The 26460-nt window shown below is 35.9% G+C and overlaps 1 protein-coding gene across 2 annotated transcripts in view; it reads left to right on the forward strand.

The window, feature by feature from the left end:
- Positions 1 to 26460, forward strand: part of Acvr2a (activin A receptor type 2A) — a 74661-nt gene that overhangs the window by 17722 nt on the left and 30479 nt on the right. For both annotated transcript variants that reach the window (XM_013112602.3, XM_005068951.4), the window contains exon 2: positions 24811 to 25018. In XM_013112602.3, coding sequence (XP_012968056.1) covers positions 24811 to 25018 — 208 coding nt within the window. The remainder of the gene's footprint in view (positions 1 to 24810; positions 25019 to 26460) is intronic.

Here is a 26460-nt window from a genome sequence, read left to right on the forward strand (position 1 = left end):
TCATCCACCCTAGAAGACAGATATTATTCCCATTTCATAGATGAGGAAACTGAAACTTAAGTGACTTATTTAAGGCTCTTAGACTGAATGAGCAGGAGAGATGGGATATTTAAGGCTATAGGACTTAAATTGGTTTTATTGAATCAAATATTCTAAAATATATATTAAAAATGAAAATATGAGGTACTGGTTCTTAAACAATGTTGCTTTTTCCAACCTCTTGTGTTAAGGTTTCTTCTTCCTGCTCCCTTCCTAAGAGCAAGCAGCTGCAGTTGCTGGCACCCCTTGAAACCTATCATGTAGCCAGAAATGCTGTTAGCAAACTGAGGTGCTGATGGTTTGTTATCGTTCCTGTGACTGATACAGCAGAGCTTTCTCCACTTCTTGATGGAAATACAGCTGTGTAAAGACCGAGAAAAAGCTGTTCTTTTTCATTCTACAGTAAGCCAGGATTAGGACCAGGTCAACATTTGTTTGCTCTGGTTACCATTGCAGTAGTTAGTGAGCTGGTCATTGAAAGTGAGTGCATCTTCTTAGAGTTATGGAGTTGATTCAGAGAGGTGGATTGGAAGTGTATGTGTGTGTGTGTGTGTGTGTGTGTGTGTGTGTGTGTGTGTGTGCGCGTGTGTGTAGGAAAAACAAGTTTGTGTTTTTGCCTTCTATTTGGAAAGTCATTTAATAGTTGTGGGCATTAATTGCTTTCTTGATACTGGTTACTTATGCTGGTTCTGTTATTAGGATTTGTTTTTCCCCTCATTTATATCAAAATATATTGATAAAAAGATGTAACACGCTCTGTTTGTCAAAATTCAAGGACCTCAAACTGTTATAATGTTAATTAGGCTTGAAGTAAAATCAAATAAAGAGCATTGGAGGAAAATCCTTTTTTCCTCCCTATATTTTTTTAGAGTAGGAAGTACGAATAAAAGCTGACACATGAGTATTAGAGACAAGTAATAAATCTTTGGTTGATTTGGTTTGAATTTCGATAACTGAATTCATAGAAAAGCTAATCTTTGTATTTCATTTAGCTATAATTGAGAGCACTCAATAATTAAGGGATTCCTACAATGTATCCCTTATTTTTCCAGGTTCTGTAGAGCCTATCAGAGTTAGAGAATGTAGTCACTGGAATTTTAAATCTTACTGATAGTGTAGAATATAGACATTAGATACATTGATTACTAAAAATTAATGGTTTCTGGTATCAGATAACATTTTGTTTAGGTAGGGGTGTGTGTGTATGTATGTATGTATACATGTATTTATGTGTGCGTCTTAATTATTTCCTATTGCTGTGATAAAACCATGACCAAGGCAACTTATAGAAGGAAACATTTAATTGGAGCCTACAGTCCAGACAGGAGTCCATCACCATTATGGCCAGCTGGCAGTAAGTGCTCTTAACTAGTAAACCATCTTACCCACCCTCAATTATTTATTTGCTTGTTTGTTGTTTAATGCATTGGTTACTTTTTAGTAAGGCTTTCACTAGGTAAGAGTTGTATTTCAGATTCTCCTTGGTTTATTCTTTTTGAGTTCTTTGACATGTTTCTTCTGGAATTTATTTCTGCTAAATAAAAGCTGCTAAATAAGGGTTGTGGGCCCTATGAGTATCATTGCATTCCTTGTGTTCAGGGCTTAATGAATATTTGTTGACTAAATTAATGGGAAAGAGTCTTTGTCCTTTCTCTACCTTCTGCCCTCTCTTTATCCTACTGTTAACATGAACCAATTCTCATAAAGATTAATGATGTTTAGTTGATTAATGATTCCTAATCTAGAGAGTACTTTGTGTTCGGTTTCACTTGACTTTTTTTGAGTTTGATGCTGTTGTCTGTATTCCTTCAGATTTTGTTCTGTTGTTTCTTTAGTGCCTTCACTTCTTCTGGCTATTGTCAGTTGCCATCCTCTCATTCATTCCCATCTTTCTTGTGTGGTTATACAATTTTTATTTTACTTGTCCTCTGCTGAAAATGTCAGCTCTCATCTTTAGTTTTAACTAAATGTGGAGGTTCAGAGCATTAAGTATATCAGGTCTGGTATTATGAAAATGAATAAGGCATGGTCTTTTCCCTACATGATTCACAGCCTCACTTGAGGTGAATTATTAGTAAACTAGTAGTTATAGCTCACATCATATCTATGTGAGTGGCGTAAAAGATGGCCTTATTTAATTTGGAGGACATCCATTTGTGCTTTCTGTCAATAACTCTTGGAGTGATCCTAAAGGATGACTAGAAATCCACCATGTGAATAAGGTGGAAAGGGTGGTTCATTGTGTGTTTGTGTGTGTGTTTTCTCCTGTAGTTCTCCAAGTCCTGGGAGCCTTAGGCAGGAAGTGAGGTTCATTGTGTGTGTGTGTGTGTGTGTGTGTGTGTGTGTGTGTGTGTGTGTGTGTGTGTGTGTGTGTTTTCTCCTGTAGTTCTCCAAGTCCTGGGAGCCTTAGGCAGGGAGTGAGGTCAATGTCCTGCCAGCAAAGTGTATCAAGCATTGAATCCAGAAGGAGAGTGATGACTGAAAACAGGAGATTCAACAACACTTTCAATACTACTTACTCATTCAAAGCAACATATGTAAGGGAATGATACAGACTTTAGGTTCAGAAAGTGATGTGTACTAACTTTGCCCTTTTCTGATACCTGCTACATATTGCAGTTGCAATAGTGGCCACAGTAGATAAAAGTATAGCTTTTCTAAGATTTTGACCCTCATGTATATCATGGTATGCATTGAGTACACATGAGCATGAATCTCTTGGAGATACTGTTAAACTGTTGAGTTTGATTTGTTGTGTCTGGAGCATTGCTTTGTGTTCAAGGATGGGAGCAGAAAGGGATTAAAGAAGTTAAGAGTGAGTAGACAAAGGGAACAGTTTATATGATTGCTACATGTTCTAGGAAACTAGTTCAAGACACCTATATCATTATGAGACATTAGGCAGTGATTGGAGGCTGAGTCTTTGAAGAGGTTGGGTAGAGGTTAAATTATAACGGGCTTGATTTGCTAGTTAGTGTGAACCTTGTGCTGAAGGTTGAGGAGGGTCTCTTTGACAAGTTAAAATAAAGAGATTCATTATTGTAATTTTTTTGGTTTTTCTCTGTGGCTTTGGAGACTGTCCTGGAACTAGCTTTTGTAGACCAGGCTGGTCTTGAACTCATAGAGATCCTGCCTTTGCCTCCTGAGTGCTGGGATTAAAGGCATGCACCACCACCGCCTGACTGAGATCCATTATTGTTATGTTTGTGTAGTTGGCAACCTGAGAGAATTGTCAAATAGATACTAGGTGGAGGCACAAGCTGAAGAGAGGTACTTTAATGTCCAGGCATTAGATGTGTTGTATGAAATAAACTAAGCAGAATAAATGAAAAGTCAAAGGTCACAATCAGGAGAATACCAACCCTAGCAGGGCAAGGAGGAAAAGGAAGAGCTTGTGCAGCAGACCAACATGGACCCAGTAGTAAGAGTATCCTTTCATAAGTCTAGATAATAGGGGTTATTCAACAATTTGAAATCAAGACAGAGTCTCAGAAAAATCACTGCTACTTTGTCATTTTATTTGTAATGTTAGATGATTTTTATTTTGCACATTGTTGTAACTTCAGCAGGAGATGCTTCTATGGAGTAAGGAGTCTCTTACTATATTGTAAGAGATTGAAATGTAGATAAGGATGGATTCAGCTGTGGACTGTCACTTTTCAAGATAGAAAAGAAAGCTAGGTTACAAATGTTTGCTTGAGGGATGCTCAAGAGTAAGCTTACAGAAAAGGTAAAAATAAATTGGAGCCAGAAATTGCCATTATCAGTGTTCTTTAGCTCTCCCAAATCCAAGCAAGAACTAAATGCTGTGGATTGACCTTCTGCTCTGATCTATACCTGTGTTTGCATTCCCATCCTCTGTCTTCACCCTCTCGTTCCTTATCTGACCATATCAGAACTTTTCCTTCTCTATTCAGCATAAGGAGGAAAAAAGGAAATTTGGGAAAAACAAAGAAAGCAAGTGTGTTCTCCATCCTTTTTAGGAGAAATTGTGGAACTTATAAAACTAAGGGATCTATAAATGGACAAACTCTGATTCTGACAACATTCAGTTTTTTTGATAATTTTCTTTTGAGGTTATAATTATATTATTTTTGCCTTTCCTGCCCAAACCCTCTCATGTACCTAAAGTTCTTCATTGACTTCATGTGGCCAGCAAATGATGCTGGTTAGGCTATCTTATTTGACTGAGTATTGTATTTCCCCCAGGGACTATCCTTTTCTACCTTCATTTCCTGTCAGTTACTTCTTCCTGTTTTGGTCCTTTAACATGGCAAAAACCTAATGGAGTTTCTTATGCCATGTATTGGGTATCTACTTTCACATTTTGTTCTTTTGTATTTCTTGAGTTTCCTTCTCCCTCAGCTCTTCCCTAGCAAGTTGTTAAGGACTCTTTTCTATGTTGCAGTACATGTTACTCATTCATTATTCTGTGTCATTGATGTTTTCTATTTCTCTTCTCACAGAACATCTTTAGGAATTATTACTGATGTTTCTCTGTCCCTTTGGTACCTGGTTTAATGCCAGTGGAGTTCATGTTTGGTTTATGTTCATTGGATTATGAAAAATCATGGAGGTTTTGGCATTTGACTGGACCTGGGAGGAGTCATTAGATTTCTCCATAGAACAGAGCATTCTATGCAAAATAGGCATCATGTGTAAGAGCTTTTAGATAATGTGTGTAGTAGTATAAACAATATGCTGAATACTCCTTTTGGATAGGTGAGTAGAACTTACAATGGGAAGATAGAGTTGGGGAAGTAATTTGAATACAAATTAAATGGAATCTGCAGTGGCATGTTTTTTCTTATTATGGCAGTGGGCATCCCATCCTTTGTGGATTGTTACTCTGGGAAGTAGCACTTTGCATTTTTGAGGAAAGGCTTGCTAATTTTGGGAAGTATCCAAGGTGTAGATAATCCTGTCCTTTTGTGAAACTCTTTAATATTTTCTAGTTTTGGTTTTATTTTTCTTAGTTTCCTTTCTAAAGATTATAAGAACTTTTTTGACTACATAAATACTTTCTGTCATTGTCTTTTATATCTTTGAAAGAAAAGAAAATATTTCTAGGATTTTTCTGAGATAGAATTATTTAATTTGGTGTTTTTATGTTCTTTTCCTTTAATATTTGAGCACACTAATAATCACATATTTTTATCTCCATTAGAGAAATTTCTAAAGTTGCTATCTCTTGGTTGGTAATTGGATGTCCAGAATTGTTTGATGAAATCTTTAAATTTTCATGTTTTGCTGTTCATGTGCTCCCCAGGATATTTGTAAAAAATGTTAAAGTTGATTTTGCATCATTATGCAGAAAGGCAACTATTCATCCTTGTTTTTACTTATTTTCTTAAGGCAGAATCCAATTTATGATTTGTAAAGGACCTCCCAATTATATGTGGGTATATTAAAGTGCAGTATTTTGAATTTGTGGGAGGAAATCCAGGGATTGAATGTACTTGGGGAAAACGGAATGGTATATGAAATTAGGAGCCATTCAAAAGAGATATATTGCTTCATGTGTTGCTGTAAAGAAAACAGAAAGCTTGAGTCTGCTATTCTCAAGTTGCAGAGAGAATTTTGTATATAAATCAACAGTAAATGTTACGATATAGTTTAAATGATGAATTACATGAGAAGGCAGCTGAATACTAACTGAATACATAGGACATCCAGGACAATGAAAAGTTAAGAGGTAAGGTAGCTTGGAAAGCTTCATAAAGAAAATGGGATATCAGTGAACCTTAAAAAATGAGTAAAAATTTAGGTAGATGGAAAAGTGGTTGTGAACATTTGAGGATGTGGACAATAAGAATGGAATGCTTGTGGTATAATGATTAGACCTGACATGGGAGATAAGGATAAATAGGGTAAATCATTGCCTTGTTTCTTTTGTAGGACCTTAGATGGCAGAGTAATGGTGTTTGGGATATGTAAGATCGCCTTACATTAGTGGATGGTGTGTAGAGGTGTGTGGAGTTGGAGATGTGAAGGTGTATGAGATCGCCGAGTAAAAGCGTACAGAGAAAGATTCGAGAGACTGAGGTATTCTCACTAAAGCCAACAAGATATTAGAGAACTGTCTGCAGTGTAAGAAGGCCTTTACCATCAGAACTGCCTGTTGATTAACATTCTCATGTAATGTAGCATCTAGTTAACTGCTGGCTTATTCTTCCTTCTTTTGGTATTCTTGGTCACCTCTCTTTGTTCTTTGTTTAATGAAAACGCTACTTTTAGTATAACTTTACATATTTGTACATCCTTGAATAAAGCATAGCTTACCTGAAGTAGTTTAGCATACATTTCTCATTTCTTCTTATTAGAGTATTTGTGTCGTGAGACTATGTTGTTGTGTAATTCTTTGGGATATCTAGTTCCTTTGTGGTTTACCCAGACTGAAGTTGACATTAAATATTGAAAGTTATGCATTGTCCCATACAAGTTCACCCTGCAGGAGTCAGTGTATAGGAACTCTGAATCCATGAGTGTTTTAGTTTATTCACATGAGATCTAGCCTATGTACCGCTGCACTCATATGCTGATTTTTATTATAAGTTTATTTTCGTAACAATATGGCAGTGCTTTGTGAAGAAAAAAGTTATTTTTCCCAGCAGGTAAATTTGATCATGTACTAATCATTTCTTCTCTGAATAGGTGAACACATCATCTCACGTGTGTATTCCACGACATGAATAGCTAACTTAAAATGTGCCCTGCTCACTAGTTTTGCATCTGTTAAAAATAAATTATAAAGTATCTTTTCTAAATTAAACATAGTAGTAAAGACAAATTAAGAGCCCAGACACTCCTCAATGTTAAAACCTTTCATGCATTAATGGAAAACTTTTCATTGTATCATATTTCATCTTTTCAGAGTAACTCTCATTTCTTTTTCTGCCTGATAGTAACAGACTGAAATCTTTTTCTTCAGGTATTTTGGTTTATCACTGCTGTTTCTACAAACCCAAACAAATTATCATGAGTTCATTTCTTGGCTCATACAATTCAAGACATACTGATTTTTACCTCCTAGGTGTTGCTAGGTGACCAAGGTAGACGTTTGAGTTGACGGCCATGGTCCCCAGGTCATCCAGGTGATCTTAGGGTAGATGTTCAGTGTATCTTTTCTAAAATGATAATTTTTCATTTAATTTTCTAATTCCCAGCATGTTAAGTGCATTTAGCATATATAGCGATGAACATTGTGCTTATCTATCATTCCTATGGTTTTCCTTTTCCTTTGTTAGAGATAACTGTTATCTCACCTCGGGGCACATTTTTCAGCACACAAGAGGAAGCAGTGAGAAAAGGTCAGTAGAGTACTTTCAAGTACTGGATAAGGCTCCTTGTGGAGTAGGTTGGTGCAAGGGTTCAGGCTTTATGCTGGCCTCCCCTGTCACCTGGCAGAATGCACTCAGGCAGTACTCTGGTCAGCCCAGGGTTCCATGACTACTAGTCTGGACACAGGTGCAAAGGACCCCTTTAAGAGGAAGACCCCTGCCCACTCGCTCTCTCTTTCCTGCTCCCTTTCCTGCTGTTCTCCCAGGGCAGACAGGACTTTCCCCGTCTCCCTCTTCTCTTCTGTCCTCTTTCTGTCTCTGTACCTCTTTTCTCTTTCCTTCCCCCACTTTCCCTTTCTAATAAAAATTCTCACTAAGCTCTTTCTGACTGGCATGTTTGTCCCCTGTCTCGGTCACCCATGCCTGCCATGAAATCTGCCAAGCTTCCCCTCACCCTTTGTCATAACAGGTGAAGTCGTTTATATACCTTTGAAAGTTTGCCACCTGATTTGTAAACTCTGTTTCCAGTAGCTTCATTTATTTCTAGAAGTATTTCTTCAAATGTTCACACTTATCATTTTGCTGAGACATTGTTTTGGAATTTTTATTACCAGATGATATGATTGATAGGTGCTTTACTTTGGCACCCAATCAGAGCTGTTTTGCCGATGAAAGGGTGGGACCAGATGCTCCTGTGAAAAGAACCATTGGTAGATTATGGCCAAATTATCCCTAAGTTAAGAGCAGCAGAGTGCTCGGAGTCAGAAATAGAAAGGGCAGAGCGGATACTCAGCAATAGCCCGTAAGAAGACCAAAGCAGTTGGTTGTCATTTTAAGAAAATCTTTCACAATCTAGGACTTTTTAGCCTAGGCTGTGTGTTGTTGCATGTGGAGGAGAGAGGTAGTTTTACAGTGACAGCCAAGAGAAACCACTGAGATCAGATAAAATTGATTGCAGGAGTATAATGTAGGTAGAAGGGAGGATGATTTGCTTTAATATAGGATAGAGGAAGAGTCTGAGGTAAATGATTGATTTTTATGAAGTAAAAACTGAACAAAGTTCTTTGTGACCTAAGAGCAGATGAAAGATCATGTAGAATACTGTATTAAAATGTATTGCTTAGGCAGTGAGTTAGAGGCCCTAATGATAGGCACATTGGCCATTATATAACTGTGGTAAAAAGCTCAGCTCTCCATCTTAGTCCTGTACTGACCACTTATCTTTGTATTCCTGTGCAGGTTACAAACACTGAAACCTTAGACTTTTTCTCCTATAAAACTTGCAGAAATAAAAGCTTCTTCACAGAATTATATGGATTAAATAAAAAAAAGCAGGTAGTGGCGTTTACTAGTGTGACACATTTCTGGTTAATTCTTAGTTTCTGATATGGGCTGGGGAATATGTTTCCTTGGAGTGTGTCTTCATTCATACCACTGAGCTGTTAACCTTCTTAAAGCACTTTCAGAGTTTAGCTCAGGGAAACCTCTTGAGTTGTGCTTGCTGAAAACTTCTTTACACATACTGTGTCAGGTGAAGAAAGAACTTCCTAAATTCCATTTATGAATGGAGTTGATAATGAAAGGAGAACAGAGGTCTGGGATTGAGTATCACCTACTCCCTAAAATGACCTCGTTTCTCTTTCTTAGTTGGGATTGTCTTTCAAACTATTGTTCGAGGACCTTCCAGCATGAGAATCATCATGGGTACTGGTTTAAAAAATATAGATTCTTAAGCTCCATCATAGACTTCCCGAATTAGTTACTTATGATAGAGCAAAGGAAGTTTTGTTTTCCACTCAAGCATAGCTGTTATACTTAGAGTGACTATTTGGAGAGCTAGTAGACAGGATGACTATAAGATTTGATTTAATTCAGGTTAGAAGTACCAGAGGAATACTTTCTCTTTCCATGTACTCTATACAGCTGTGAAGATGACATCAAATGAGATGTTTCTTAGTTTGTAAAAATTGGATTTAGTGAACAGATATTTAAATTTTAGATGTTGGTAATCTAAATTACAGTGATTCCTGATTCTAGTGATTTCTGTAGTAGAAAGTTTTGTTGGATTATAGTTTTCATCAAGTAGCTTTTGATGCCAGATTTTTTTATCTATAAAATGATAAGCTTGCTTTTAATTCATCTGTCCCCATTAATTTTTAATCTCTTATTAGCACAGGAGCTAAGTGGGATTCTAGACATTCAAAAAAATCAAAGGGATATAGGTGTCTTCCATGTCCATGAGTTTCACATTTCTGTGTTCAGCCAACTCTGGACTAAGAAACACTTTATTTTTGTATATGTGTATACTTTTTCTGATTGTTAAAACAACTCATTATATAAATTTGCATATATTAAATGATATTTATACTTTATTTATATTATATTTGATATACATAATCTAGAAATGAATTATAGTTTACAGGAGATGTGTGTTAGTTATATACAAATACTATATATTGTTTTACCTTTTTTTTTACAGACTCCTAAGCATCTCTGGATTTAGATAGTCTTCATGGGAAGATGTTTTGGAAGCATTCCCCCAGAGATACTGAGGATGATTGCATAAAGTTTTAAAAGGATCGTTATCAGTTTTAATTTTTAAATTTAGAGGTTTACAGCTTGTCAGTATGATGTATCTCACCCCACAATCAGTTACTCTTTTTAGATATTTACTTAAGGATTATCTAAAATCTACCTTTGATTACCTTTTTAAAAAAATTATTTAACTGCTTAAACCCTTAACATATGAAGGCCCCAACTCAGAATAATAACCCCCCTGTGATGAATGCTCCTTCTGCGTGTGAAATATTTCCTATTTTCTTCCATTTCAGAGAAGCTATTCTTGAGCATTTATTTTCTTGCTTGAAAAGTGTTCTTACTTGACACCTGCACATTATAGTAGAATCTCCTTTTTTCTCTGCATGTAAAAAAGCTGCTTACTAAAATGCAGAGTTCCAGGTGAACAACTCACATTTAGGGAATTTGAGCTAGTGAATCTGGAATAGGCCAAGAAATCAGCAGTTTGGTAATTTTGATAGAATTGTTTCTTGAGAAATACTGCCTCATGTTACTGTTTCCTTCAGGGATAAAGGCTGTCTGTAGGCATTGGACATGATAAAACTTGTGTGTGTGTGTGTGTGTGTGTGTGTGTGTGTGTGTGTGTGTGTGTGTGTGTGTGTATGTAACTTAAGATGATATTAACGGATCTTAAATGGAGAAACAAACTCATCACCTGCCGGTCACATTCAAGTCCTGTGCTTGAAGACCTGCAAGTCTGTTCTGAGGACTAGCCCTCATAATATTTCAAGGTGCTGTGCAAGCTTCCAAGGGAGAAGAGCAATTAAAAGTCATACTCCAATGTAAAGCCAGTAAACCACAACAATGTTTAACATGACGAGATTCCCTGAGTGCAATAGGGGCATTTGTATCTCAGGGGTAACTAACAGCTGTCTTAAGTCCCACTCAATAGGGGGAATTCATGATTGGTTGTGTGAACCCAGTCAACTACTACCTGTGGCTACTGAGGACATAGAACCTAGAGAATGAGAAATTACTGCCATACTCCTAAACCAGTATAATTCCCAATTTCATTGTAAATACCTCTCCTTCTATCTACAGGTAAGTGTAGCTTTTAGCCTTTATCAAAGAAGCTTCTTTCTGCTGCAGATGGAGACCACCACAGAAAGCCATAGCTAGTCAGAATGCAGAAAGCCCAGTACCATTCCCATTTGACAAATCTACAGCATAACCCCTATACGTAAGGCTCAGGGAACATCGCAGAAGAGGGGATTGAAATAGTTAAGAGGTCCAGAATTTTGGCTGTGAGATAGTGTCTTCTATATATGACAGGGAGTTGTATCCATAAAATCTTAACAGTATGGACACCTAAACAAGACCTAAACAGTGACAACACCAACTTGAATTGGGGAAACAAAGAGATACAATTAGTGGCTGCTAAGCATTCTTCTTTGGGAACTCCTATCCAATCCCACGTCCTCATCCCTAAACATACATGCATTTAATCAACACTAAATGGATTCAGCAGTTTGTTTGTTTGTGTGTATGTTTTTGTGTGTGTATATGCAACATCAGTAAATAAGGTCTTGAGAGGGAGCAGTGGGTATGGGAGGAGCTGAGGGGGAAAGTGTGGAGTGAATAATGAGGTAAGTACTGTACTCTTGAAATTCCAGAAAAATAGAGATGTTAAAAAAGTTCAACTTTTCAGAAGCACCTGACCCCTTGGAGAAGTTTTTGTTTTTTTAGCCTCCCTTGTTATGTTAGTTTGAGGGTCCAGGAAATGTATGATATAGTCACCAGAGAAAATGGTTAAGATTATCTAGTGAAATAAATAGAGAAGCAGAAACAAATATCTGGCATTTCTGCTGAGTGAAGCTGCTGTGTTTTATGGTATGCTTGGCACTGTTACGGATGGAACATCTTCAACAACATTCATGTTCACCTCTTAGGCTTGCCTTTGTTCCTATGGACAATCCTTGGTTTGTTTGATTTTTTTTTTTTGTCTTTTTTTCCAGTGTCTCATTAAACAGTCTACTGCTTATTACTTCTGGTCCTCAGCTTATTGGTCCTGCCTCCCCCTTTTACTATATTATGTAATTTGAAAGTGAATGAAGTAGCTGATAAAAGAAAATTAAAATAACTAAGTGCCAAAGTTAGCAAAACACATTTGTGTTTGATTTTGATATTACTCATTCTATTTGTATCAGTGCTCTTGCCTTATTTCTTAGATAGATACTTATCCTAAAGCTTCTTCTGAGGAGTTAGGTACATACCATAATTTGTTTGTTTATATTTAGAGATGAAAATATTAGAGACTGAGCTTTAAACTCTCTGGCACCTAGGGACATGGTTCTCATCCACCTGTGTCCTTGTTATATGACTCAGTGAGGCTGGTAATACTTATAGATAACAAATTCTTGGTGGGTTCAAAGTTGTATCTCAGTTGTCCCCTCTTTTTAATTTGTCTTTAAAAAAGACAGATTTGGTGCTAGAAACATGGCTTAGTAAGTGAAATGCTTGCAGTGAAAGCATGAAGACCTGTATTTGTATATTCAGCAGCCACAACACCTAATAAGCTATAATCCCAGCACTGGCAAAACAAAGAAAGAGAATCCTTGGAGCTCTCTTTGTGGCCAGCCTACCTAGCTGAATCTTTGAGCTCCAGGTTCAGTGAGAGACCCTGTCTCAAGACATGAAGTGGAGAATGATTGAGGAAGACACCTAATATGACCTCAGGCTTCTACACACGTATGTAGACATTTGCACTCAAAATACACATGTACATACATACACCACACATTCACAAAAGGCAAAATGAGTGAACAAACGAATGAATAAATACATGAAAAGGAAAACTGTTCTTTGGAAATTGATGCAGATGGATGTTTAGTGATAAGCGGGAAGAGGGTGTGTGAATTCCACTAGGAATTGGTTTTCAGATTTAGTAGAAAGCCAGTGGTTAGAATTGTTGACCCCCGACTCACCCACCAGCCAGCTGCTTAACTGAGAATGACTGATGACTGCAGTTGTTTCCATGTCCTTTCAACTTCCTTTTGTCTTCACTCCTTTTCTTCCTGGCTCTTCCTTTCTCATCAGTATGCATTGAGTATGAAAAGGGACGGTTGTTACTAAAGCTTCTGTGTCTTGATCCCAGGTTTCTGTGCTCAGGGATAGTTCTGAATCAGTTGAGCCTCAGTTAGATTCTGGCATTCTCAGTGATTTTTAACTTGTAAGAAAGCATACTGTCTTTGGACTATCTTTTAGTATTATTATTTCAGAAGTTTACCTCATGTTTAAATGTTTCATAAGTCCTGTAATTACTAATTGTAGTTCCTTGAATTAATTCAAGTTCCTTGAATATTTGTTTCTTCCAAGAACACTGAATGCAAAGGTTTATATGGGAGAATGTAGAACAGTATTTAAGATATGCTAGCAAAGTCCCAGCGTTCCCTCCATCTTTCCCTCTCTCCCTGCTGTAACAATACTTGAGCCTGGATAAGGACAGATATGTATCTATTTATTCTGTCATAGTTTTGGAGGCAGGGAAGTCCAAGAGCAGCTTGTTGGCATCTGGTGTAGCCTTACTAATACATCTTTACATGGCACAGAGCAAGAGGAAGAGCACACTTTCAAGGCCCCTTTTTATGATAGTGGAAATCTGGCACAGTTCACATTTGGCCGCACCTCCAGTACCTTCCAACAGAACTTTTGGAAGGGACACAACTCAAGCCATCATCTGTAAACCTTTCCAGAGTTTTTCTTAGCTCTCATTCAAATAGCCTTAGTGTTAAGAGTGGGGAGAGTGCATCATGGCACAAGAGATCTGATGTTTAAAGAACGTGTGCTTGTCTGGCATGAACTGCAGCTGACCAGAGTCAGGTTATGAAAGATCTTCTGAGAGTTGTTAGCTATCTTGATTGTGAGATCTGCAACAGTGGCAAGCCCCTGAATAGGTAAAGGCGGAGAAGTGGGTTAATTTTGTTTTTTACCTTAGTAAAAGTTGTCCGGTTTCTGGATGAGTAATTGATTGAATGGGGTATAGTGGAAATTTTAAGAATAGACAAGAGTTTTAAATTCAGTTAACACTTCCTTAACAATAACAAAGAAACTGACTTAGATTTTCTAATTGTATTGCTTATGACTTAAATTACAGGTGACTTGATTTCATTCTTTAAAAAAATATTTATTGCTTATTTTCATTTTATGTGCATTCATGTTTTGTCTGCATGTATGAGGGTATGAGGGTGTTGAATCCTGTAACAGGTGTTACAGATAGTTATGAGCTGTGGGTGGAGGGAATTGAACCCCGGTCCTCTGGAAGAGCAGCCAGTGCTCTTAACTGCTAAGCCATCTTTCTAGCCCCCAGATTTTATTCTTTTGAGGGAAAAGGGAGCTTCAGTTACAAATTCTTACTTGACAGCCTTAGGTAATATGTTTTAATGACTGAGTACTAGCATGAACAGGTATTTTATGGTGAGTTTGAGTGTCTTTTTTAGAGGCTTACTTTCTGTGTTGTCTTTATTACTGTAATACAAACAAGGAGTTAGTGGGGCCACTGGCTCAACAGGCAGAAATGATAAGTAACAGTGCTAGGATCGGAAATGTCCCTTAACTTTTATATAAGTTACTGATTTTCTAAGTAGTGTTCAAGATAAAATCCTACTTTTCTATAGACATCCTACATGACATTTTCTTTAGTAAAATGCATTAATAAGGATGCATGTAGGTCTTTTGATTTCCTGTTCATTATTCCTGCCTTGTTAGTCATCTTACATGAAAAAATTAGAAAAGACTTCAATTGGTCTTCAGAAGAATCAAGTATTTTTGAACTATTTATTTGTGTATGTTACTGTGTGTACCTGTGTACGTGTGTGTGTGCACATGTGCGTGCGTGCCTGTGTGTGGATGCCAGAGGTTGACATTGGATGTCTAATTCAATTGTGCTCCAACTTACTTTTGAGACAGGATCTTTTGCTGAACCCAGGGACTTGCTGATTGTCTGGACTGGCTGGCTAGTGAATCCTAGCAGTCAGTTTCTCATGCTTGTGTGACAAATACTCTGGGCTGAGTCATCTCTCTACTCTTGCTTTTTGAGTTTAATTCTACTTTCATTGTTTCTTTCCTCCCAGGTTTGAGGTTAAGATGCTTTGAAATTACTCTGTTTTTAAGTATTTCTGTTTAATGCCAAATATCAAAATGCCTGGCACTAGTCAGCTCTGTATTCAGGTCAGTATTGAGGAAAATACTGGAAACTAATACAACTTTACATATGTTTGTGAGCAACTGGATGGCAGTTATTCCTTAGGTGTGAGAAGATGAAAGCCAAAATACTGGTGCTTTCAAATTTTCTCTGATTATGTATCAACATGCCTACAATTCTTAAAGACCATTTTCATTCTTTTAAGTCTTCTTGGAGAAAACATTATAATGGGTTTCTTGATATTGAATAGTTTAGAATTTGAACTTACGTCAGTTAGCATCTCTCATCTTGGTTGGTTATTTTTAAATTAGTGTATATTCTACAAATAAGTAGGTCTGTTATAAAATCTTTGCATATGGTGCTTTACTAGTATTTAAAATTCCTCCTGTACTTTAGCACCTTTTCTTGAGCAGTCCTGTGTAGAGTAGTTTGGAGAACAGTTTAAATGATGAGCTCTTGTACAGGTTTTGTCAATTCAAAACTATATTTCTTTGTATTATCTCTGGTCATTAAGAAATAAGCATGTAAAGATGTCTGGCAAAACGATATCAGTTTCAAGCTCTACAACTTTGTGTTACAGCATTTTAAGAGAGTTAATACATTTGCAAATCTTGGTCTTGGTCAGACATATTTATTTGTTATTGTCTGATGGGGAGAAACAGTCATTTGTGTGTTGGAATATATTTCAGTTACCCTACTGTAGGGGAAAGCCCATAATACTGTCATTTAATAAAATATCTTAGATTTCCTTTTCCAGTTGCATTGTGAACCACAACACCCTACTTTATATTAATATTATGTTATCTATGCTGTATCCAATTGGCCTTTCTTCTCCCTGAGCCTCTGGAAGATCTTAGTTTTACTTTTGGTATTGTCAGGAATTTACATAAAGAACTGTTAAATAATCAGTGACTAGATGTGAACTTCTAAGTGCTTGTGCTCTTCATAACATGTGCATGTTTGTGTATAGCATCTAGTGCTACAACATACCGTTTTTATATTTTAGGCATATTCTGTATTTTAAATTTAATACTATATACATATTACTTTTGAGATCCTGTAATATTTTGTTAAACTGCTAATAAGTGCTAAGTGTGAAAATTATACATACAGCAAACAAAACAAACAAAACCCCAAAAAGTTCTGGGAAGCATGCCAGAAAATGTTTGTGTTTTCCAGAAGTGATTGTTTGGTGGTAGAAAGGTGCTTAGCAAATAAATAAATAAATAAATAAATAAATAAATAAATAAATAAATAAATGAGAAAGCCTTCAAATGTTGTATTATGCAGGAATAATATTTAAAAGTCGATTCCCTTTTATCATATAGTTAACATCTATCAGAAGTCTTTGGTGATGAAATTTTTGGGAGTTTGGAAGCAAGCATTGCCATCTTAGAAGTACAAGATAAACATATGGAAGCTGCCAGGTATCTAACACGATAAATCAAACCATCTGATTTCCTCCTTTACTGTGTATCCTACGGAACTGAGGAAAAGCAGAGGAGAGGCCTCTGGGTTCTGTTGCCAATCCTTTCAATGCTTGTCTATTTCTTAAGTGTGAATTTAAGAGGCCATTCTTTTTTATGGGGTTAGTTTGCTGTGGCTCTTGGAGGTCCCATTCCCCTCTGTTTCAACACAGCTTAGTCATTTTTTTTCATTGTTTTTGATGAATCTTTAAAATACCAATCTTTTAGTCTTCCTGAGAGGCTTAGGCTGGTCTTGAACGCAGCCTCTGGCGTGTTGGGATTACAGAAATGTACTACTTACTCACTGTGTCTGGCCTTACACCTGCGTTTTCTCTACTACAGGAGCTATCAGATGTGGACTGTTCATTTGTGATATTACATGTGGACTTGGGAGCATTTTGGATTCAGACCTTTAGTGATGGAGAGCACAGTGTTCATAGAACAGTTGAGCTCTCAGTGTTATATAGATAGAACCTTTCATTGAAAGAACTTTTCAGGGGTTCAGGGAAATACGAAGTGCTTCTCAAATGTTAAATGGGACTTTTAAAGTGTGGTTTCATCAAACAACAACTCCAATGACAGTGAAATTACCCTCATGTGGTGGTGGCTCACAGTGAAAGTAGTAAGACAACACTTGCTGAAAAGGTATCATTTGATTGCTTCATAAAATAATTTTTTTTGTAATTTGAAATGTAAGGCTAAATCAACAAATTTGTATATTTTGAATAGAATCGGGAATATTAAAGGGCTGGATTTCAGGTTGTCAGGCTTAGTGATAAGAACCTTTATCCATTAGGGTATATTTTGTTTGTCAAACAATTTAAAAATGCTGTTGGGTAAAGTTAGGGATATTTCATATTGAACATTAGTTTTCTATTTATTTATGAAAATTTTAAAATTATTTTATGCATATGAATGTTTTGCATTCATGTATATATGTGGCCCATGCGCTGGCCTGGTGTCTAAGGAGGTCAGAAGAGGGCATTGGAACCTTTGGGGATGGATTTACATACAATTGTGAGCAGCCATATGGCTGCTAGGAATCGAACCTGGGTCCTCTGGAAGAGCAGTGGGTGCTCTTAACCACTGAGCTATCTCTCTAGCCATGAAAGCTTTTACATTTCTGGGTGTGACTAGCTAACAGTAACAGTGAAGGAGTGCTAAATGGTTTCTGCTTGAAATAATAGCTACACATGCACATTTACTTAGAAGGTTTCCTAATGTGCTGACCATCCTAAAGTCATTTATTTGCATAGTATTGTACAGAATATTTTGATACTATTTTATTTTTTAGTTTATACAATAAGATGGTTTGAATAAAAAGTTTTCAGTTTCTTTGATCTGCCTTCGTTAGCTGAGTCTCTGGACATCTAGTTTGTCCTTACGGAGTCAGGAACAGGGAAATACGAATTGCTTCTCAAATATATATATATATATATTTCCCTTCTTCCCCTGGGTTTTTCCATACAAGGTTTCTCTGTGGCTTTGGAGGCTGTCCTGAAACTAGCTCTTGTAGACCAGGCTGGTCTTGAACTCCTGAGTGCTGGGATTAAAGGCATGCACCCCCAACTACCTGGCCTCAAATTACTATATTTTAAACATTGACCTTTTCTGGTAGATTAAGTTGCCCGTGAGAGACACAACATGTCTAGGAGTATGGGTACATTGTGGAATGGCTAAGACACATTGATGTACATGTGTATTCCTACATACACTTAACAATCTACCCCCCCAGTGCCATATATAACTAATTAAAATCAGTAGCTATTGGTGAGTAGGAGTAGGCATGTAGCCCAGTAACATAGATCCAATTGTAGCATGTGTCTTTATTTTGTATTCTCCAGGTTTTGTTTTAGCTTCAGGAATGAACCTAGTAATGAACCTCAGATTTTTAAGTTGCCAAACATTTTTGTCCTTAAAGTTGTTCCATTCATAGGAAAATCATGAGAGGATGAGGTTGGTCACAGCACTCTGAAAAATGCTCTTTTAGTTAGGAAAAATATAACCTGCCATTTGTAATCACAAATTATATTTTATTTCCAACTACTTGTTTAGTACTTTTTATTTTATTCAGCTGTTGCATTATATTTTGCTTTTTATCACTCATCAAGTACTATGTATGTTGGAGGGCAGGTAAGATGGGTAGTCTTATACCAAGCATGTTTTTAAAAAATACATTTGTATTACTTTTGCTCAAAACTATTGGCTGCACAATTCTATAAAATGGTTATATTTTTTCACATTGAGATTAAGACATGGTAACTAATTAATGCTTCATAAAACCAAAACTTAACAAATAGAAACTGCTGAAAATAAAATTAAGGAAACATGAAATAGTAGAATAATTACTCAATTTCATATGAAGTAGTATCTAGATATTATGTGGGCATCTATATATCTTTGTGCATTAGTTCACCAAATGTGGATTTTCATGTATTATCCTAAATAGGAGTTTCCAGTCAGGAATAATTTTTTTTTTTGGCCAGCAACACCTGGCAGTTTGATAGAAGACAGGGCCACCCATCAGTCATCACCATTTATTTATTGCAGTCTAAATGAGCACATGCCATTTCAGCCCATTTCAACAGTGTAGCTTTCCCAGTCATTAAACTGCTTGTTCGTGCCTTTTTTATAATTCAGTTTTTCTTTGAAAAAAGTTGTGTACATTTAGAATGTACAGCATGCTTTGAAATAGTGTATACATTATGGAATGGCTAAGTCATGTTAGTTTACATGACTTACTTTATAGATTTCTAACACTCAGTGACACTCTGACATGGAAAGGATACACACGCACACAGACTGACTGGCATCATTGAATAGGGGATAGGAAAACAACTCAATGGAATGTGCTAGACCTTAGGGTTTTTCCTCAGAGCTGCAAAACACGAAAATAGTAAAATAAGTCAGTGTGTGATGTTTTTTATTTGAGAGTTTTTATAGGAGAGTTTATGAAAATCATAAAAATAAATCAACAGGCATAAATTTTTACATTGGAATAGTGAGCACTTTTGAGAGAAGGGAGGAATACTGATGGTCAGACTTTCAGAGCTTTGCTAAATTTGAAGATAGATACATATATGAGATTTAGCCTGCAAAGTTTCTGGAAGTTTTGGCCTTTTAGGAACTGCTAAATTAATAATGGCAAGGAAAGGATTCAAAAGTACGGTTGCTTAAACAGAGTATAACCCTTCAGGAATTGTTATTGCAGAAGCCACCTTTCCTCATTGCATTGCTTTGTTCATCTATTAAAAGTAGTTGGGCTGGGCGGGGGTGGCACACGCCTTTAATCCCAGCATTCGGGAGGCAGAAGCAGTCAGATGTCTGTTGAGTTTGAGACCAGTGTGGTTCTACAAGAGCTAGTTCCAGGACAGCCTCCAAAGCCACAGAGAAACCCCCTGTCTCGAAAAACCAAAAACAAACAAACAAACAAAAAAAGTAATCTGGTTTGGGTGGATCTATTTCTGGCTTTTTGTCTGCATCACACATGTCTGGAATCTTCCTGTACTGTCACACTGTCTTTATGTTTTGTAGCCATGTTGTAAACCTTAACATTGGAAAAGTAAGGAATGACTTCTCCAGTTTTATTCCTTAAAAAACTATTTTCTAACCTGGTTTATGTCTACAAATAGGTTTATTGAGATTTTGATTGACTTTAATTAAATATGTACATAAATTTAGGGAGGATTGTCATCTTTGTTATTCTGAACTTTATAATACGTGAAAATTGGATGTCTTTACAAGTGTCTGGATCTTTTAGTCCATTAGCATTTTACCCCTTCACCATATTTGTGTTTTGTTAGATTTTGTTAATTTCTAAATATTTTATTTTCTTTAGATAAAGTGTATCTGGTCTTGAACTTTTTAGACTTCAGTGTCATTTTGTTTATTGTTAGTATATAGAAGAGCAATTGATTTTGTTGTTATCCTGTCACTTGTTCTAGCAGGGTTTCTTTTATTTAGAATCCTTGGAAAGTTTTAAAAAAATAATGATGTCATCTGCAAATACAGTTTTATATTTCTTTTCTCAGCATTATACCCATAATTTCTGCCTCTTGCTTTGTGGCAGAAATCAGAACATTCAGTCTATTTTAGATAAAGGGTTAGAGGACTGTGGATGATGCGTCTCTGTCTCTGATCTTAGCCTGAAGTCTTCTTCATTAAATATGGCCATTGCGTATGATGTCCTTGGTGGGTTTTTGGTAGATCCTCTTTATGATGTTGAGTGCAGTTTGTTTTTATTATAAGTGGGTGTTAAATTTTCTCTGATGCTTTTTCTATGTTGTTTTTTATTTTTCATTTTTATTTTCTTGATTTGGTAAAGTGCACTGAGTACGTTTGAACACTGAGCCATTCTTGTGTAGATAAGGTAAACTGTTGTGGTAGCTTAGTTTTTTTTTTTTCTTTTTTCTTTTTTGAAAAAACATAGCCAGGCGGTGGCGGTGGAGCATGCACACCTTTTATCCAGCACTCAGGAGGCAGAGGCAAGCGGATCTCTGTGAATTTAAGACCAGTCTGGTCTACAAGAGGTAGTTCCAGGACAGCTTCCAAAAAAATACTGGCCTATTTTTTTCTTTCCTGCTGTTATTTTCTGTCAGTGTAATACAATTTCAAAATTGTATTGGAATTAATTGATTAAACTAATTTTGACTTTGAAATGAATGAGGAAGCACTGGGTCTGTATCTGGAAGAGATTGTGTATAAAATTAATATTAGCGTGTTAGTTTAACATTTGGTATAAAAGCTCAAATTCTATTCATATACAGTCTTTTAGTTTAAATATCCTTTCTCATGGAAAAGTATTTTTGATTTCATTGTCTTGTATGTTTTATGGCCCAGTAGTCTACTAAATTTCAGATCCTGTGTAAAGCTTGTTTTATTTTTTTCCCTAGTGGTACGAAAATAGAGCAGTTAGTGCTAGTCATCAATACAAGTACTTTATACAGAAAAATTACGTAAGTTACTCCAGATACTTGATTGTGACTAGAGTTGCTGATTTACTATAATTAGACTGAATTATGGATCTGGGGAAAAATTTGGACACTGAATAAGCCTGCTTCATTTTATGGATGTAGAAAGAGGTAGTGAAGGATTTGTTTGCTTGCTTGTTCAAGGTCACAGAAATGGTTGTAGGTTCAGGTCAGAGTCTTTAAGCTAGGGGTTGTTGTTAACTATGGAGGATTATTATGTCTTTCCTGAGTTTTTGCAAGAGAAAAAGAAAAGATACACACACATGGATATATAAATGTGTGTGTGTGTGTGTACATGTATATGTCCCCTAAATACACTATTTAGCTACTTCTTTTCCAGGACATAGAAAGTGACATTGAGTTACAAAAGTGAATGAAATAGGATTAAAGAATGTGCCATGCATGCGGACTTTTGTTCCTACTTATTTCTTTTAAAAAATGGCAGTCTTAACTATTGGGAATTATTTTGGTAGAATAAACTTAGGCATAGAGGTTTAACACTTAAGAAAGCTTTAGACTAGACTATACCATCTGAACAATAGCATCTTTTTATAGAACTACATTTTTGATGTCACAGTGTGAACATTAGAGTGTAAGAACAAAGTTAGATACATTTAGTGTATTTTCATAATTATCATGTTGTTTAACTTATTGCTTAGTTATGGAATGTATGGGATAGAGGCTAATTACAAACTAGCTTTAGGAGGAATGAGGAAGATTGTCACTTAAGTTTCCTCATAAGCAATTTTCTTTACCTGTGGAAAAAAATGATAGTCTAAATCTAGAAAATTACCCCCAAATATATTTAACTTTAAAAGATAAATGTTAGAAGTAATTTTACAGTGATTGAAGTGATCATTAGTTTTTTTTTTTTTTGTCTACAGTAGGAGGAACAAATGTTTCCCCTTCTTGTCATTTCTTTTGCACAGTGAAATTCTCTTCAGACAAATTTTCAGACTTTTCTCAGTAGAATACTTAGGAAGCTACTATTCATTGACTGGAAAACAAAGGTGCAGCCCATTTGGTACTTAGGCTAAAAGCAGTATTTGTTTGTTTTGGTCATATTTAATTTAAGATATTCCTGTGCTTCAATGGACTCTTCATTTGATGATTAAGAATAGTTGCAAAGTGCTTATTTACTTATTTGTTTGTTTGTTTATTTATAGGGTGAGTGAAATGGACAGAAATACACAGAACACTCATCTCTAGCAAATCAAAGGCAGATTAACCAGCCTGTTGCGATTAGTAATGGCAGTGCTTTAAAAGAGGGAGTTGCTGATCACACAACCCCTGGGCCAGATGCATCCCAGAATGAATTTCTACATTTAAGTGTTTGGAGAAAATATCCAGGATAATATTTTGTGAGATGCAAAAATTACAAAAAGTTTAGTTTTTAATTTGCATAAATAAAGTTTTATTGGAACACAAACTATGTTCATTCATTTACTGTCTATGGATACTTTTGTACTTCACAAGCAGAGTAGTTGCAGCAGACCATATGGCCTGCAAAGCCTAAAATACACACTGTCTGGACCTTTACAAAAAAGTTTGCCATCCCTGTTTTAAGATAAGAGTGTGGGCAGTACATGCTTTTAGAATTTTTGGTACAAGAGAAACTTGGTTTGTTCATGTTTTGAAGAAGTTTCAGAAAAGAAATAGCTTAGAAAATGGCTGCTAATGTGTGCAGATAAATAGTTGTAGCAGACCTTCTATAGAAAATGAAGTTATTGGTATAGTTTTCTGTATGTTATTCCATGATGCATTCCTGCACATCGATACTACATCTCTCTTAGTACATTGTAGAACAGCTGTTCTCACGATTTAGGTTCTGAAAAATTGGGAACTTGTCTTAGTTTAGTGTTACTAGGACAACATACTAACCATCCATGACTTAAAACATTCTGGATCCCAGTTTCATTGTCTCAGTCACTTGTTGGTTGGTTTTGTTGCTATGGACTTTAGTACAGATGTGAACATCGTAACTGGGGACATAAGCAGTTAAGCCACTCACCTCCTGATAGACAGGAGCAGAAAATATTGTGCTGCAAGTGACCTACTTCCTGCAAGTAGGCCCCTGGGGGAATCTTCTAAAAATACCATACTATAGGGCTCTGTTATGGACTTAATTCATTGATTAGGTCAGTCACCTCTCAATAACACCACTAGTTGGGGACCAAAAATTTCAACATATGAGCCTTTTGGATTGGTGTTTCCTGTCTATAACTTAATTGCTCCAGATAATTTTTTGTTTTAAATGTAGATTGTATGTTTTCCATTTTGTAATTGAGCATATTTCAAAATGGCAATTTAAGAATTGTGTAAGTATGTAAGTATGTATGTAAGTAAAATATGAAATCTTTATGAAAAATGTTTTCTAAAGCATAAAGAAATGTGACTTTTTTTATAACTTTCGTGATTGTTTTAACAGAAAGCAGTGGGTTTCTTTATTCAGCTGTTCTTGTATGTTACTTTGATTGTTGTATTATTTTAATCTAGTCATACATAATCAAGCCATAAAAAGATGAATATTATTATATTATTTAGATGTTTGTATATTTATCTCTGATATAATACCAAAATTCAAGAAATAGTCTCTTATTTTGGTGATCCATCTTTCGCTGTGAATGGGTTTTTACCTGAGTGCTTCTGTAACATCACATTAATCCTTTTAGAAACTATTGATTCTCTGAATATGTGGATCTTCTGGGTGTTGACTCACATCATTATTCAGAATTCAAGGACTTCATTTGTTATATTACCACTGACCTCACTATGACATTGATATCCTAATGTTAGTAGGCACAGGTCTTCCACAATGCCTGTTTTTACCAGCAGTTTAAAATTTTATCTTTGGGCAATGCATATTAATGTGAATTGCTTTACTTGGGTAAATGGACTTACCTTTGAGAGCATGTCTGTCAAATTCCAAAGTCTCCATAGCCCTACTTTGTTTAGTCTACAGAATTGAGGGAACTACAGCCTTACTAAATAGGAGAATTGTGTTTGCTTTGATTGTATTTTGTCACAAAATATTGAAAAAGAGGTCCATGGAAGGGCTGAAATACAATAAAATTAACATTTTTTTGCTACTCTTTGTGTTCTTAAATGAAGCTGACATTGTCAAGAGAAATCTTGTAGTATATGTGGTTAATTCAGATTATTGTGGTTTATTTTTCTATTTAAAGAATGGGGATTAACCTAACAACCTAAATGCACAGTTACAACACTGGGGGACAGTAAACTATTGACATTGCAATAAGAGTGCCTTAAGTAGCTGCCTTTTTCAAAGCATAGATATTAAGAGCTGTATAGTTACACTAAGTTCTGTTATCTTACAGGTGCTATACTTGGTAGATCAGAAACTCAGGAGTGTCTTTTCTTTAATGCTAATTGGGAAAAAGACAGAACCAATCAAACTGGTGTTGAGCCTTGTTATGGTGACAAAGATAAACGACGGCATTGTTTTGCTACCTGGAAGAATATTTCTGGTTCCATCGAAATAGTGAAACAAGGTTGTTGGCTGGATGACATCAACTGCTATGACAGGTAAGAAGGTACTTAATTTTTATGATGGAGTTCAGTGACTTTCCTTCTGTTTGTCCCACCTTGAAAAAGAAAAGATCAATGCATGGGCTTTCACTTAAGTGCTTCTTGCTGTTTTAAAGATGAAATTATGAAGTCCATGATAACATGAACCAATGACAAGCTCTTTCTTTCAAATTAATAAACATGCCATGTTTATGCTTTATCTTTGATATATTTTGAATAATCTACAGGTAGTAAGAACCCTTGTATATGAATACTTTTTCACCATCATATTACATTAGAATCTTTAGTGCCAATTTAAAAATAATCACTTTAAAAGAAAGCATAGAAAAGTGTATCCTCAAAGAGGAAGGAATAATGCTTGATGACAGTGTTTAATTTCTATTCATTTTCCTTCTTTATATCTCTGGAAGAAACCCAACCCCTTTTTGTCTTGCAAAGTAGGTAGAACTTTACCTTTTTTTTTTTTTTACTCTTAAGAGACATTTAACTTGATATTCAAAATTGTATTAGAACTAAAAACTCATACAAAGCTATATTTTTTTTAATAGACCTTGTTTAAATGTTTTTTTTTTTTTTTGCTGGAAATAAGATAAATGGTCATGTTATTGAGTACTTCTGATCTTTCTATAAGAAGGGACATTAATATTGGAGTGATGACCATTTTCCTGCCTGAGCCACAGCTTTTCCACTAGGGATAGATGGTATAGAGTGGTGGAGACCTGCAGAGCCCTAGGTCACCAGCTAGTTAGGACCTAAAAAGTTGGGTGATATCTGCTGACCACTGTCTATGTTTCTAGGAGCCTCAGTTACTTGGAATTAATTGCTTAGCCATATATAACCTTAGCTATGCATTGAATAAATTATGAAAATTACATTAGTTGTACTTCATGAAATATTGAAGTATAATCATTTAGATATATATTTAATACTTAGGTAATACTTCTAATTCTGTAAGTTTTCCGAGAATTATTTATCTTTTCTTTCATTCTTTACCTCTACTTTTCTGACTTTTGTTGTTTCTACTAACAGAGGTGAATAACCAAGGGAAAGTTGCTATTTTAAAAGGGATAGGAAGCCACTAGAAAAAAATGGAGGGTCATCTTTATTCTGTTTTTTATTAGTTCTTATCAGGAAGCTGTGCATGTGTGTTATGAAAACTACTCTACTTCTAACCTCTAAATCTAGCATTTTACTTACGTGAGAACCAGGCAATTCTGAAATGCTTAGTGAGCCATTTATCGGAGTCTTACAGAGTGCATTACCCAGTGAAAAGTGCTTGTTATGAGTAATAGCTATACCAGTTTTGATTCTGGGGATCAAATGCTAATATAGAAACTCATGAATACTTTTTTTTTTTGGTGGGGGGGGGTTGAGACAGGCTTTCTCTCAATAGCTTTGGAGCCTGTCTTGGAACTCACTTTGTAGAACAGGCTGGCTTT

Source organism: Mesocricetus auratus, unplaced genomic scaffold (assembly GCF_017639785.1).
Source record: "Mesocricetus auratus isolate SY011 unplaced genomic scaffold, BCM_Maur_2.0 Super-Scaffold_100004, whole genome shotgun sequence".
NCBI lineage: Eukaryota > Metazoa > Chordata > Mammalia > Rodentia > Cricetidae > Mesocricetus > Mesocricetus auratus.